The following is a 15,005-nucleotide window of genomic DNA, read 5'->3' on the forward strand; positions in this document are numbered from 1 at the left end:
AATTAATTTTACTTCATTTTTTAAGGCACAATAAAGACTCGTGATATTATCCATGATTCTGGAGAACAGATGTCTTGAAATGAAACGACTGTGGTAGTGAACTATTACATCATAACCAGGAAGCAAGGAAACGGGCGCTGTACGGGCAATCACCCCCCGCCACCCCTGCCAACCCACTCTCCCACCCAAAAATTGAAGAACACGAAAGTGTGATATCAAAGAACACTTGAAATTAAAGACCGAACAATTGCCTCTAAACTCCATGAAGCAAATGTGTAATTTATCAAGAAAGGCGATGATGATCAACCACAGGTAAATGGAGTGTGAACAGATTTACGTGCAATTAAGCGTACAAATCAACCCAAAGAATTGCAGTCTTGTCCTAATAATAGTTCAGAAGAATGAATGAATACGATCCGTGTGGTAAAATACGAGAGAGAGAGAGAGAGAGAGAGAGAGAGAGAGAGAGAGAGAGAGAGAGAGAGAGAAATTTCATTTGAAAATTGTAACCTTCGCTAATGAATGATTGTTGCTCAGGAGGGTAGAGAAACGTAAGACTTATTAAAGGATTCTTTACCAAATAATCACACCAGCAAACAAAATTCATTCAGTGGTAATTGATTAATTTCCATTGACTGGCGTTGCAACTGCTATGGTCTCAAGAGTACAAAATAAAATGGTACTGACAACTCATTGTGGCTCAATCATACTTTCGATTAATCAAGAACAATTCGAACTGGAATTTTATTTATTGTATGTTCTTTCATTTTCATACCAGTCTAGTCATGAAACAGCAAACACAGCTATACATGTAATGGACACTGGAAAAGACAAGAATGTAAACCTAGTATTTATATTATAGTAGAGGGCCCTCCAATTGATCCGGTGACCAATCTTCTGGGATCAAGGTTTGAAGTTAATTTTCGGTTTAGAGGAAGGTTTTGCTCTAATGAAGCAGGGGTTTACCTTGCAAAAAAGTGGGCTAAATTTTTGAATGGCATAAATCCAAGATGGTCGCCTATAAAACTTCGTATCTTAGGGAATTTTTCTTTTACAAATGAATTCTTGGTATCTAATTATAGGTTTATGAGGTCAAGGATCTCATATTTGATGTTAAAACTTAGTTTTCGCCAAAATACTTATAAAATATGTCACGTTTTTCAACTGAAAAAATATTGATTTGATATATACATAGAGTACTTATTTGAAAACTATATATGATGCATAACAGCGCAGTTTTATTGGTAATTTACAATGTCTCTAAAGAGCCCATTAAATGTTACAGGGACTTACCCGAAATCGCGAGATAATTGATGTGCTAAAGAAACTTTCACTACGAATTAGCTAAAAAACGTCTTAAACCTTCATGACACCTGGAGAAAATATGAACTCGAACAGAACCCAGTATGTCCTCAGGAACTTCCAACTGGAATGCCAGGCACTGCGGTGATGGACAATGATGACTTCAAGGATAACACATTGACAGGAGAAGATACATCTCATCGCACAAATGTAATGTTTGTTCAACCAGAGGATCTTATAGTTGTGGCTTCAGATGAGTCTCCTGAACTTCAAATACCTCAACAACAAGACATGAAATCTGTGTGAAGATCAACATAAATTTCAACAATACAAGACCTTTCAGCATGGTACTCCAACCATTAGACCCGACGCCAACATAGACCATTCTTGCAGTGCTATAAGCCAGAGAAAAAGAGGGTTGATACAGTCTAGTACGCCTAGATGAAAACAGGAATCAGCTACAAGTGGAACAACAAACAGTGGGTGCGTGTGCTGGCTTTCAAAGCATCTCTTCAGCCAGCAGTGGCCAAGAGCAAGCCATATTATTTCCTCACATTTCCTCACCCTCATCATAAAGCTATAGTACATGAAGTTATGAAGAGGATGGTAGCTGCAGCAAACATGAAGAACATGCCATTCATACAGTTAGTAGGTGACCAGCCTGTTTATGCTCTGATCGTATAAATAAAATATGAACACCCTCAAAGATTTTATGTCATCCTACCATGAATGGGCCCATTTCATATCCAATGTTCATTTATACATGCAATCGACAAACGGTTCCATAGATCAGGATTGTTAGATATTCTTGTTACTGCAAGAGTGATTGCTGAAGGTTCTCTTGATCAAGCACTGAGAAGCAAGCATTACAAGCGAAGTATTAGAAGTCAGCGACTTATGTATGAAGCTCTCATTAGAAGAATAATTCAACACAATCTTGAAGTTTGGATCTCCTTGTCACAGGATGATTTGACACACTTGAACAACTTACGTGATCCATCGTCATCTCTGTCAGACCGAAGCGAGAGCTTCATTGCTCTTGAAGCCAGCCGGAGTCACCCCCCGACTCCACTGGATCACGGATGGACTCTCAAAGAAGGCATATGTACACCAGTGGGCTACAGCGGGCCAGCACTCCCAAAGCATCTCAGCAAATCAGTACGGCGACATCTTCACGATCCTACAAAAGATTTTGAACATGATGGAGCGGATGATAACGATGATGATGAGGATGATGATAATGAAGCAAATGCGGAGAATGATGATGATAATAATCACATTTAGGTGGTTTAGCTTTATTTTTGTTTATTATATATATATATATATATATATATATATATATATATATATGACTATTTATCACATCACCGTGATTCATATACAATCAGAAAGCTACAAACGTCCTTTAATATCCAATTCGCTCTACCTCGGAAATAATATATTTTCATATATGTTACCGAAGGGGAATTTTTTAGTTGATAATAAGTCCACCGTCCCGTGGGGTCGAACCAGCGACGGACGAGGACTCAGGACTACAGGGGACGCACTAACCCATTCGGCCGCAAGAGGTTATAAGTGAATATCGCCTCCCATCAACTCACCCGTCGAACTCAGGTGTTTTGCATTTGGAGACGATATCCACCCACCTCTGCCATGTTGACCGTGTAGTGCGTTTGTCGCACGTAGCCATATTATGACCATTTATCACATCACCGTGATTCATAAAATTAGCCCACATTTTTGCAAGGTATACCCCTGCTTCATTTGAGCAAAACCTTCCTCTAAACCGAAAATTAACTTCAAACCTTGATCCCGGAAGATTGGTCACAGGATCTATTGGAGGGTGTCTATTGTCATGCTGGCATAGAAATGTTCAGTGTCCTCAAGTAACCACAGTGGCATCAACCTTGTCCTTAAACCTACTTAAAGGCACCATTGTGACTTTTATTGCTTTGAACAGAGCTTTAGTAGGGAACTCTCGCTTTCTTATGACATCAAACGATGGACTGAAGGAGAGAGCCATAATCAGGAGGGAGAGAGAGAGAGAGAGAGAGAGAGAGAGAGAGAGAGAGAGAGAGAGAGAGAGAGACTTCAGTATACGGCTATCATAAGGTAATAAACGAGACTGTTCTGAAAAAAAATCGCCAAGGTATTCCCGACCTTTTCCTCCACCATCAACATTCGCGATAAACAAGCGAAGTCATGGCTCGCTGTCTCCATCATTAATGACAACAGCAACTCCTGTTCATGAGACCCAGCTGCCAGCTGGGTCGTTATTACTTCAGCTGTAACTCAATATTGCCCGGTTATTAGAGGCAGGGCGTGGGCCAATCCCGTCAAAGGAAGACCCGTCGTAAGTCAGGCTGCAGTCGTCCGTTTAAATGATTTACTCGCCATTATTCAGCTAGACCCAAGTTAACCTATCCTAACTGTGTGTGTGTGTGTGTGTGTGTGTGTGTGTGTGTGGAATACTCTCCCATAATCGTAGTGGTTGTCGGATCACACACTCCGCCATCCGTTATGGCCATTTTCCAGGTTTCCACTTTGGCCTCGGTTCTAAGGAAAAGACAGAGTCTCTAATTTGAAATAGGAAGCTTCACAAATGTGAACATGTCAGTGAATAAGTTGAAGAAAGTTGGTTGAAAATTTCGAAGGGCAAAATTCAACCCTTCTGTGTCACCTTCTCAGCGATCTGAAGTGAGTTTAGCAAATCACGCAGCGTTACAGATGCAAGCATAAAGTTTAATCATTCCCTTTTTGAAAGAAAACCCAGCGGTAAAGTACTGAAAAAATTAAAAGTTGTTCTAGTTCATCAGTAAGGGTGACGCTCGCCTATGCTCCGTAATGAGCCAGCATACATAATGATGTTTAACTCTTCTGTTCATAATGGCAAAATGGTTCTACTTTGGCTTTTTATCTACGCGCCACCACCGAGGTGCTAGCACTAAACATGGCGGAAGCTCAATGGGACTCCGTGTTTAGTACTAGCCCCTCTGGGATCAAAGTATTATATGCACTCATTTCCATATTGTGTGGTCGACAAATTATATTAATAAACGAAATCTTTGATCCAAGAGGGGATATAACCTACTAAACACGGCGTCCCATTGAGCTTGCGCCATATCTAGTACTAGCACCTAGGAGGTGACGCGTAGATAATAAGCCAAAGTAGCACCGGCAAAATAGTAACAGCATAGGTTTAAAGACCATTCAGACACCATCCGGATTGTATGGCCTATAAAATTACCGGATGTCAACCCTGTCGAATATCCTTAGGGTATGTTGTAGCAATTGGGATAGTAGCCAAATAGAGACCAAGGAAGATCTAATAGCCATGCTAAATCAGTATGTGAGCCACACTTAGGCCTAAGCGTTAGGAATTATTATTTGTGCCTAAGAGTTAGTTAATTAGCTGAGTGAAGTTACTGAGAGAGAGAGAGAGAGAGAGAGAGAGAGAGAGAGAGAGAGAGAGAGAGAGAGAGAGAGAGAGTTTGAGAGAGAGAGAGAGAGAGAGAGAGAGAGAGAGAGAGAGAGAGAGAGTTTGAGAGAGAGAGAGAGAGAGAGAGAGAGAGAGAGAGAGAGAGAGAGAGAGAGAATTTTCGTTCGACGAGTTGTCTATCTACCGTAGCCATGCCGAACGTAATTTTCCCTATTTTACATTACTAAAATATACATATTCGTGTTGTATCTAGTTCTTACTTAAAATGGATAACGTTAAATGATTGACGAAATAAGCAAAGTATAAATATTTCACCATAACACCCTTCGTTTAAAGTTTCAATCATAACATTACGGAGACAAAACCGGACTTAAATCAACAGTAATTGTTAGAAAGAAATAGTCTACCTTCATAGACCTATGTTTACAAATCTCACTCGGATGAAAATAATAGTTGTTACAAATGCTTTTCATCTTTGTTAAGCATATCTAACTTACTTACATATTCCTACATTTTATTTTATCATAATAAAACGAAAAATCCAGCTGACAAGGAAAAGGGTTTGATAACTCCTCCAACCACAATGGTTGTTGTGCGAGGTGGTCTCGGCGATATCCTAAAAGTTTCGAAGTGTTGCCAAACTATTTTGCGTGAGTTGGCAAGCGTCGAAAAGAAACAAAACCTAAAAAACATTTACCTGTGCAATAATCAGCAAGTGGAAACACAATTGCCTCTTTGGTCTCTCGTTGCACCTCAGATCAAGTATGTTTTGTTTGGCACAGACTCGGGAGTGTTGACGTCTTCACCGGATTTGTGTGACTGGGGAAGATAGATAGTCAAAGATCATACGACGGTCAGCGTTTCGCCGTGTTGAAAAATAGCATTGTATGGTGGTTTTGCTCAGGGTCTGTAAATTCTTATTGATCTTTCAGAGATGCTCAGACTATCGCACATAAGCTTGGCGCTTCGGTTTCCCCAGATAGACTGCATTTATAAACTTACACTCATGTTTTATAAATGACCGATAATTTGGTTTTGGTAGTACGATGTCTTTGTATTTGAGCTACCAAATAGTATTCATGGGTTTCAAGATGCCTAGATCATATTTTTTTTGAGGACAAAATTCTCTTAATAAGAGAATATGTTTGTTCTTTATGGAAAAACTCTCGTTACCATGGAAAAAAATAGGAAAGCATAACGCAGCTTGATTGGTTTTTCAAATGGAACGGAAACAAAAAGTCTGAACAGACATTAAGATCACAGGTTAGGGAGATTCGAACACGTTGACTTCTGATTCTTAGCTATCATTTTCGAATAAGGTTTCTGGCCCTATGACATTCTCTTGCCCAGTGTGCAACCCACTGCAGTTGATCAACTACCAGTCAACGGGGAAACAATGGAGCTATAAAGAAATGCTTATAGTGCTCCGTCCTCGCCTAAATTCTGCGTTCGTGAAGCACTCACTACCTTGAAACTATTAGGCCTACCCGACATATATATATATATATATATATATATATATATATATATATATATATATATATATATATATATATATATGTATATATATATATGTGTGTGTGTGTGTGTGTGTGTATGTGTATATACATATATATATATATATATATATATATTATAAATATATACATATATATATACATACATACATTCTACATATATGTATATATATATAATATACATATGTATATATATGTATATATAATATATATATATATATATATATATATATATATATAAATCATATATCTATATTATATAAATATGTATAAATATATATATATATATATATATATATATATATATATATATATATATATATATATATGTAATACATATTTGTATAATTTATATTTATATATATATATATATATATATATATATATATATATATATATATATATATATATATATATGTATATATATAATGTATATATATATGTATATATAATGTATATATATATATACATAATATTTGACAACCAGGATTACAAACCTTGTCCAGCATTTGCCGGGAGCTATGGCTATGTAATCGAAAACCCCTTACTGTTACTTCGAGCCCTTCCGACTCGCGGAACATAATCCTCCGACGGCTCCCAACATCACTGCGTCGAGTGTCTGAGGTCATATAGAGCAAATAAAGAGTGTTCGCCTCTTTAGCAAAACGTCGAAATAAATATCCCTGGCCTCGTCTGAAGCCATAGTTTTTGGTCAACCTTGAGCGCTTCTGCTCTGAATGATGAGATACGTTTTGGAAATACTCTTGGGGAAAAGTTAATGTAATTTCAGGTATTATTGTTGTAGTAGCCATTTTCTATTATTTTTGTTTTATGTTATTAGGCTAAATCTAAAATGGCAAACGGGCGTCGTTTTCTTATTAAACTCTAATTTAAACATTAAAAAAATCGTATTTGTTAATCTTGAACAATAATATACACCTAGATAAAGTATTATATTACTGGAAGTTACAGCTTGATTTGAAAGTGAATGGTGATACTATTTCTGATAAGGAAGAAGCTGTGAGCAGTTATAGTGGGATGATTCTTAATTATTTTTTTATTGAAAAATAATTCAACTAACACAAAACTCCTTAAGCTCTTTATACCTATTTCTACCTGTCACTTTTGCGTTAGTATGCCAGTCAATTTTAACATATATTTTTACCTTACGAAATAACAATAACGGAACTTTTAGAAACTGATTATTCTTTTTAGTTAGAATAAATTGGTGTCGGTCTAAATTAATTAAGCACCCTTTAAAATAATGAGAATTAGTTTTCTTTTATATGTTTACGTTTTCTTTTTCCTACGACGTGCAATGGTAGGCTAAAGTGTATTATTTTGGTCGGTCTCCAATGGTCTTCATATCCTTTTGTTGGTTCAAAGAAACTTGAAAACACCTCGTTATCAGCTCCCCCCCCCCAAACAAAAAAAAAAACGCAACGACCATAGAATATTCCTTGAATGTTCCTTATTGAAAAGGCACTGACAATCGTAGGTAATTGTCTCTGTTCATGATTATGTGGAATTAACGATCATTGAGTGAGTGTAGTCGTCCCTATATCTCTAGTGCCTTAACACATTTCATAGCTTACGTGAATCATGCCCATCCAGGTTCAGCTCATTCAGACTGTTTGATTTTTCGATCTGGTTCAGCGTCAGAACCTTGAAGACAGTGTCATTCAAGTATGTTTCCTGAAAGTGCTATTCAAAGAACCTTAAAGGCGGGATCACATCAGCAAGTTTCCAAGCCATAAAAAAATCTCACATTTATCCAACTTGGTTATTTGAAAAATCTTTACTATTCATTCCTTTACCGGAGAGAATAAGTCACCCAGTCTATGAATAACAAAATTAACAATAAGATAAAAATTCAATTATTACTCATAGAGTACATAAAACAAATACCTGTAAGGAAATATACAGATCTGGTCATCCGATAACAACCCTCTTTACAAATGTTATTTCACACTAGTAATGGAGGTTCTTTGACAGATTTTCAGTGGTAATAATCGGAATGAATGGAAGCAACCCTGGCTGTTTTATACCTTGGTACATTTAACCACTTCCTTTGTTAACCTCGCAAACGGCATTTCTCTCTCTCTCTCTCTCTCTCTCTCTCTCTCTCTCTCTCTCTCTCTCTCTCTCTCTCTCTCTCTCTCTCTCTCTCTCTCTCTCTCTTGTCTGTCTATTGTATACACACCACTCTCGATTTTATTCAAAAGGTTACTCCTGGCAACGAGTTAACTAGCCGTTATTCAGTCTTTTTTAATGCTTCGCGCAGTGTTAATAATATGCACTAAAAATATCAGACTACTACTATTACTATCCACTGATTATAACCAGGTTGCGCTAGGAAATACTGGTAAACAAGAAACAGAAGAGAGACATAAACAAAAGCTATCGATTAGCGCATGATGGTGTTCATGCAGTCGAAGACCTGTACACGCCAGTTGTGTGTCGGCTCCTGGCTGGCTGGCTTCTCGATTCCCTATAGCAAGTGCCTTTCTTCATCAAAAGATTCCGTTCTTTCCAGCACTTTTATTTAATTGCAGTTCCAGATATTGTGATCGTCCTCAAGAACAGGAGTTGCTAAGTGGTAAGATACTGACTCTAGCAGGTCCTTTTTGGAAATAGTAGAATTTCGAGACTATATTGTTTTTGGGATATCGTGAATCTTAACGTCAGAGATGAACAGGAATCGATGAAAGCAAGTGCACTGAGATATGAGAGAGAGAGAGAGAGAAAGAGAGAGAGAGAATAAAGAAAGCGGCCTCTCATACAGAGGCAGGTTTCTCATTACATTTATTTGTTCATTTATCACGCATTGTCAGCATTTAAACTCCTTAATTCTCAGTCCTTAGAAATATATATATATATATATATATATATAATATATATATATATATATATATATATATATATATATATATATATATATATATATATAATGTACATATATATATGTGTGTATATAATTATATCGTAGAAAGTCATTTTGCCTAATGTAATACGAATTATTGGAACTGGGCGTCGAATATCCCAGTTTTATCACTTCCAAAATGTAATAATTAATGAATGACGTTTTGCACTTTGGAATACTAAAAGCAATACCTCTCTCAGTTCTATCTCCCGCTCTCCTTCCCTGGCATGCAATGGTTTGGTTAAATAAGAGCAACTGCAAGTTGCTGAAACGCTTGAACAAGATTTTTCTCCTTATATTCAAGTTTTTACTCCGAGTGGTCTTATGGCCTCGCGGTCTTTTAATAACGCAAATTTCATGCCCCAGTCTTGACTTTCAGCGCATTTCTCTCTACAGTTAACACGTGAACGAACACGCAGAAAAGTCAATCCAGTACAAATACTGTACTTCTCTGTTGGTTTATTAGTCCAGAGGTCCACACAATTCCTCCTATTCCCTTGGGCATCATACCATTCTTGCCTTAACGCAGGGACCCGTGTTGGCATAAGGCCTCCTTAATCTAAACGAGCCAATTATACAGATATAAACGTAACTTTGAACATCAATAGGAAACTATGTTTATGTAAAATCAAAGCAACACGGATCAAAAGTACATCTAGTCATGTCATCATTAAGGACGGGGTTAGTGAACAAAATATAAAGATTATCGAGATTGCTAGAGAACACGTGCATATATCAATGTAATTTTGGAACCCGGCAGGAAACACCAGGTTTCATGTTACATCGAGAAAACAGGGTTTCAATGCAAACCTAGTCTTCATGGATGGAGTTAATGAACAGAACATATACACTACAAACACTGCAAGATAAAATAAAAATAATTACCAAATGACTCAGAATGATGGGGTTCTTTAATTGCAAATTGCTGCGTTTTCCTTGCTTTTCAGAAGGATGATCTGCAAACACTGATGAAAGACTCATGCTGAGGATAACTTCAGGAAATGAAGCTTAACCAATGAGAAAATGTGCTTCTAAGCGAAAAAAAAGTTGTGGCATTTGCAGCGAGTCAGAAAGACAGAACTATATTTGCAAGAGAAACGAGACAGTATATGGTGAGTGAAAAATTTTAGTGCTGCCTATGATAGACGTAATTGCAGAAATATTTTCCCTCTTACTTATTTACTATGCCAGCGTAAAGATATCCATTGATCAATCCTTATCTCAAAGCCAGTATGAAACTCACTGTATCTTACCCAGAAGGATATCTTGGTATTTGTACAGGTAGGTTTACTTACATGAATAAAACCTTACACGTATTGGTAATTTTTCTTGTCATCTCATCCCCATTTTGCTTCTATGATACATTCATGTTCCCCTTATTTTCTACCTAAATAACACGAAGATTGAATATCTTCGTGCTACAATGTATGGTGGAAGTTTAAGTATCTTTCTCAAAAGGACTTATTTCATTTCACAAATTCTATCTTCTGGAGAAAGGGAAAATGTGCTTTAGGAATCTGATCTTCAGATACATTAAAGGACAAACACAGAAGTCGTTCAGAAATATTTAAAATAAAAAAATTTAAAAAAAAAGAAGAAAATCACAAATTACTGTGGTAACAGACTTTCTTACATTTCGACAGGCTTCCAGTCCATCAAAAGAGTGCGGCATTTGCAACAATGCCTTCGACGACGGAGAACACTGCCCGCGGATCTTATCTTGCTTCCACTGCCTGTGCTCAGAATGTATCGACCAGCTCATCGAAAGTGAGGGTGTAACTTGTCCCTTCTGCCGACGCAGAATGGAAGCCACTTCTGTCCAGAGCTTTAGCGTTAACACCTGCTTGTTAGAGCTCTTGAAATATGTAGCTGAGCTTGAAACTACTCGTAAGAGTCATTCGTGGGAAACAGCCAATTTCGAGGGTTGCCTGGAGGGTTTCAGGGAGGGAGTGAGCAAGATCAATCTCACTCATTGCCAGACGGCTAAATCTCAACTTAAAAGTTCTATACAGGGGAACTGTGATCTCAGGAATGGCATTTTGGAAGCGAAGAGAAAGATAAAGGATGATGTGCTGACCAAGATGAAACAGATGGAAAGGAACTATGAGCGTCAGTTAGTCCACTTGGAAGAACAAAATGACATCTTGAGGCGTCAACTCAACATGCTATTCGAGAAGGAAAGACTGTTAAAACACGCGGATGAGAAATTGCAGGAAGCCAGTGACTTCGCTATGGCTGGTCCCATCATGGACCAGACAGAGGAAATCACCGGAGAGTTGAAGACAATCGTGAATGATCTAAAGGACATCTTATCGTGGGATGAGATATGTCGACTCAGCATTCAAAAGGTTTGTCAGTGCATTTAGAAATATATAAAAATTCCTTTTAATGTCTACTTTTCAACAAAATGAATAATTTAATCGGACAAGCCAATGAAAAATAGTAGCCTTTTTAACAAGTGAAATATTTTAGAATCAAGAATCTACATGAGTTGAAAGTTGTTGAAGAAATGAATTGTGTATAATTATTTGCTTAAAGTTACGCATACAGACTTTTCTTCTTCACAAAATAAACGGGAAATAATATTTGCTAGAAGCAGACAACTCACAATTATGAAAGAATGGAAAAAGGAAGGGAAACAAACAATAAGAAATACATTTTAAATAATTAAGTCTCTCTGACAATGCTTGGAACTTAAACTCTTGACAAAATGAAAGTGGTTTACAGACTGTAGTTTACATCTTGCTAGAATAATTCCAACTCCCCCGTAACTTTACCTTGAAGGTACTTCAGAACACCAACGAGAAGATCGGTCTGATAGAAGAGATTCTCACCTCTCAGGACGATGAAGACCAGACTGGCCTTCTTGCTGATGTCAATGCCCTGGTGGCTGATGAGGACGTCCCAAAGACGATTGACGTAAGTTACTTTTGCAGAGATTAGACTTTCCAAAATATTTCTTTCATTCCTTAAGAGTAGAGCGTGTGTAAGGATGCTCATGTTGCTGGGGCCTTTGAAAAGGTTTGAAAAAAAAATTGATTTTCCAACTATGAAGTAGAAAGGGTGATGAACCGGCTTATAATTATTTGTCCCTCAGCTTTTTTCGTTAAAAATCAAAATATAAGAATAACGCAGATTTTTGTACGATAGTTTATTCTTTTACTTTTTCCTTTTTCATCGCTATTTTTCTCAGCCTTGAAATTAAATAAGTAAAGCGAGGTCATATACCTCCTTGTGATGGCCATAAAATAAGATTATGAAATAAATTATCATCTCACCAGAACTTAAGGTTAAAGAACTGATATCATCTTAGAAGAGATGCCACTTTAAAAGGTTTGAGAACATCTCTCTCTAATATGAGCAAAATTCCATCGAGCCATGAATTAATCTTTAATTCCATTTCAGTTTCGAACTGCAGGGATCTAGGTTGTTCTATTTGGTCTCTTCTGATGCCTTAGTCAGTTCTTTCTTTATCATGAGCCTCACCTTCCAACTTCATCTAGGCTGTTATGGCTGGTATGTCTGTACTGTAACTGTAGGTCTACAGACCATTCTCACTGTAGGATGAGATTTCTCGTACACTATCAAAATTTCACAGAAAATTCGGTCTTCATTGCCGAGACCCATATAATTACCAATTCTGCGCTCTCTCTCTCTCTCTCTCTCTCTCTCTCTCTCTCTCTCTCTCTCTCTCTCTCTCTCTCTCTCTCTCTCTGTTTTACCTAATTATTATAAAAGTGAATACTTTACTTATGCATTCGGAAGCGCTCAAAATCTTACAACTTTATCCTTGGCCATAGACCATTATCAATATTAAAAAAAAAGTGTCTTACAATGCCAGAAAAGATATTTTATTTTGCTCAATTTCGGTTCATGAGATCTTTAATAACATACTGCTTCATCCTAAATAAAAATCTTAAATACTGATTATATATTTGCGTTAGGACACCCTTTACAAAACCATACCAAAATCCAACAAATAAAGCTGATAAATTCACCTCCATTTAGAACACGACCGTCCTAAGAAAGGTATCTGTGACAGGCTCGTGGTCTCCTGGTCATAAGTAGTCCAGAAAGACAACTGGCTCGAGAGGGGAAGGTCTATGCAGTGCAAGAGAGAGAAGGCAGGAGAATTTATGCGAAGATCACGCTCTCTGAGGAAGGGAAGGTGTGTCTGCATTGCCTGCGACAGGAACTTGGGCCTCCTCCCAGTGCTCTGACAATTTCTGTAAGTATATCGGTATAAATCTAACGTCTCTGTCCCGAGAACCACACCAATTAGTCACCGCACGATGAGAAAAGAAATTTTTTAGGATTACAATATGGATATTTGAAGGTTATCATTAGAAAATAATTGCATAATAATTGGTACTCTAAGTAAGTAAGGACTCGAATCTGTCAAAGATGTGTATTGTTACTTGGTTCTTTGGGTCAGTTGACAAATAATGCCATAATCTTAGTCAAATCAACCAAGAGTTTTGCATTTCTGATTGTTACGGGAAATTACGACGCAATGTAACAGAATGTGATCGTTTTTCTGTTTACTTTTGAATTTTTTTAAAGTGGGTGCATTTACATTATAAGAATCTTGCTCTGGGAACAGCTTGTACTTTTGTTTATTGCTGTTATTCATAACAACATCGACATAATTCTGTCTTCACAGTATGATGATGTCACTTCACTTTTAGACACGTCAGTCAGAGTGGCCTTCCTAGAATTAGCTGCAGAGGACAGAACGCTTGGGAAACTCTTTATCCGTCTTTCCCCCGAAACAAAATTCGCTCAACACTTCGCAGCACTTTGCACAGGTGAAATGGGCCCGTCTTATGCTGATACAAGAGTCTTAGAAGTCATGAGAAAAGACTCACATGGTAGTGAGCGAGTGCTCTTCGGAGACTACGAAAACAACGATGGCTCTGGAGGGAAAGCACTGGTGCCAGGTCTGGGCTGGGGCGAGTGGATGAAGGAAACCCACATCTACCCTGCTGTAGCTGGAGCAGTTGGGAGTGTTTTGGGGACTGAGGACAATGCCGCACAGTTTGTTATACTAACAAAGGACTGTCCTGGACAGAATCTTGGAGGCTGCTTTGGAACTGTCGAGGAAGGGCTGCACTTTCTGACTGAAATTGTCTCTCAGTATTCAAACATCAGGGATGTTAACATACAGGACTGTGGGGTCCTACTTGATCGGTAGGCTATTTGCTATCCGGTGAAGCTACACCCTGTTTCTTATGTTCAAAATTTCACAGCAATGAATAAACATCGTTTTAAGAATTTGTTTTGAAACACAAACTGTACCATTTAATAATAATAAAATTTGTTAATGAGATTAAAATTCTTTCCTACTCTTACAAATCCAGTGAATGTAGAGACAGTTACTTCAGATAATACTAAGGAAACACTAAATTTTTGGAGGCTTAATATTATTTACTGGCTTGGAAATTAGTCGGTTGCAGGACTCTTTGGTCAATATACTGATTTAGCTCGATCAATATTTTCTATACATTCGCAGGAGTTTTTACTTCTCACTTGCAACATTCTACAGTAATGTAACCGATGTGGAATGATCTAAAAAAAATCATGACCTCACATACCTCATTTGGCAGTCATTTTGGTACAGGTCCCTAGAAAGCATTATAGTTAATATAAGGCGATTTTAGAAAATAAGAAATATTCAATTGCTGTTGAGATCAATCAGTGTCACTATAGAGGAAAAAGTCCAAAATACTGTATACAGACAGTACTGTTATTATTTTATGTCACAAATATCAAGGTAAATGAATAATGCTAAAATTCGAATCCCTTTATCTCCACCTAAAGCGTC

The 15,005-nt window shown here is 37.4% G+C and overlaps 1 protein-coding gene across 1 annotated transcript; it reads left to right on the forward strand.

Annotated features, from left to right (window-relative positions):
- Window positions 1–10,186: 10,186 nt before the first annotated feature.
- LOC136827709 (E3 ubiquitin-protein ligase TRIM23-like) lies at window positions 10,187–14,473 on the forward strand. Its single transcript, XM_067085174.1, has 5 exons — window positions 10,187–10,293; window positions 10,825–11,529; window positions 11,966–12,100; window positions 13,224–13,409; window positions 13,845–14,473. Exons 1-5 carry the CDS (start codon window positions 10,291–10,293, stop codon window positions 14,373–14,375), a joined length of 1,560 nt encoding a protein of 519 aa, XP_066941275.1. The 5' UTR covers window positions 10,187–10,290; the 3' UTR covers window positions 14,376–14,473.
- Window positions 14,474–15,005: the final 532 nt, after the last annotated feature.

The sequence above is a fragment of the Macrobrachium rosenbergii genome, chromosome 42 (genome assembly GCF_040412425.1).
Source record: "Macrobrachium rosenbergii isolate ZJJX-2024 chromosome 42, ASM4041242v1, whole genome shotgun sequence".
Classification (NCBI taxonomy): Eukaryota; Metazoa; Arthropoda; class Malacostraca; order Decapoda; family Palaemonidae; genus Macrobrachium; species Macrobrachium rosenbergii.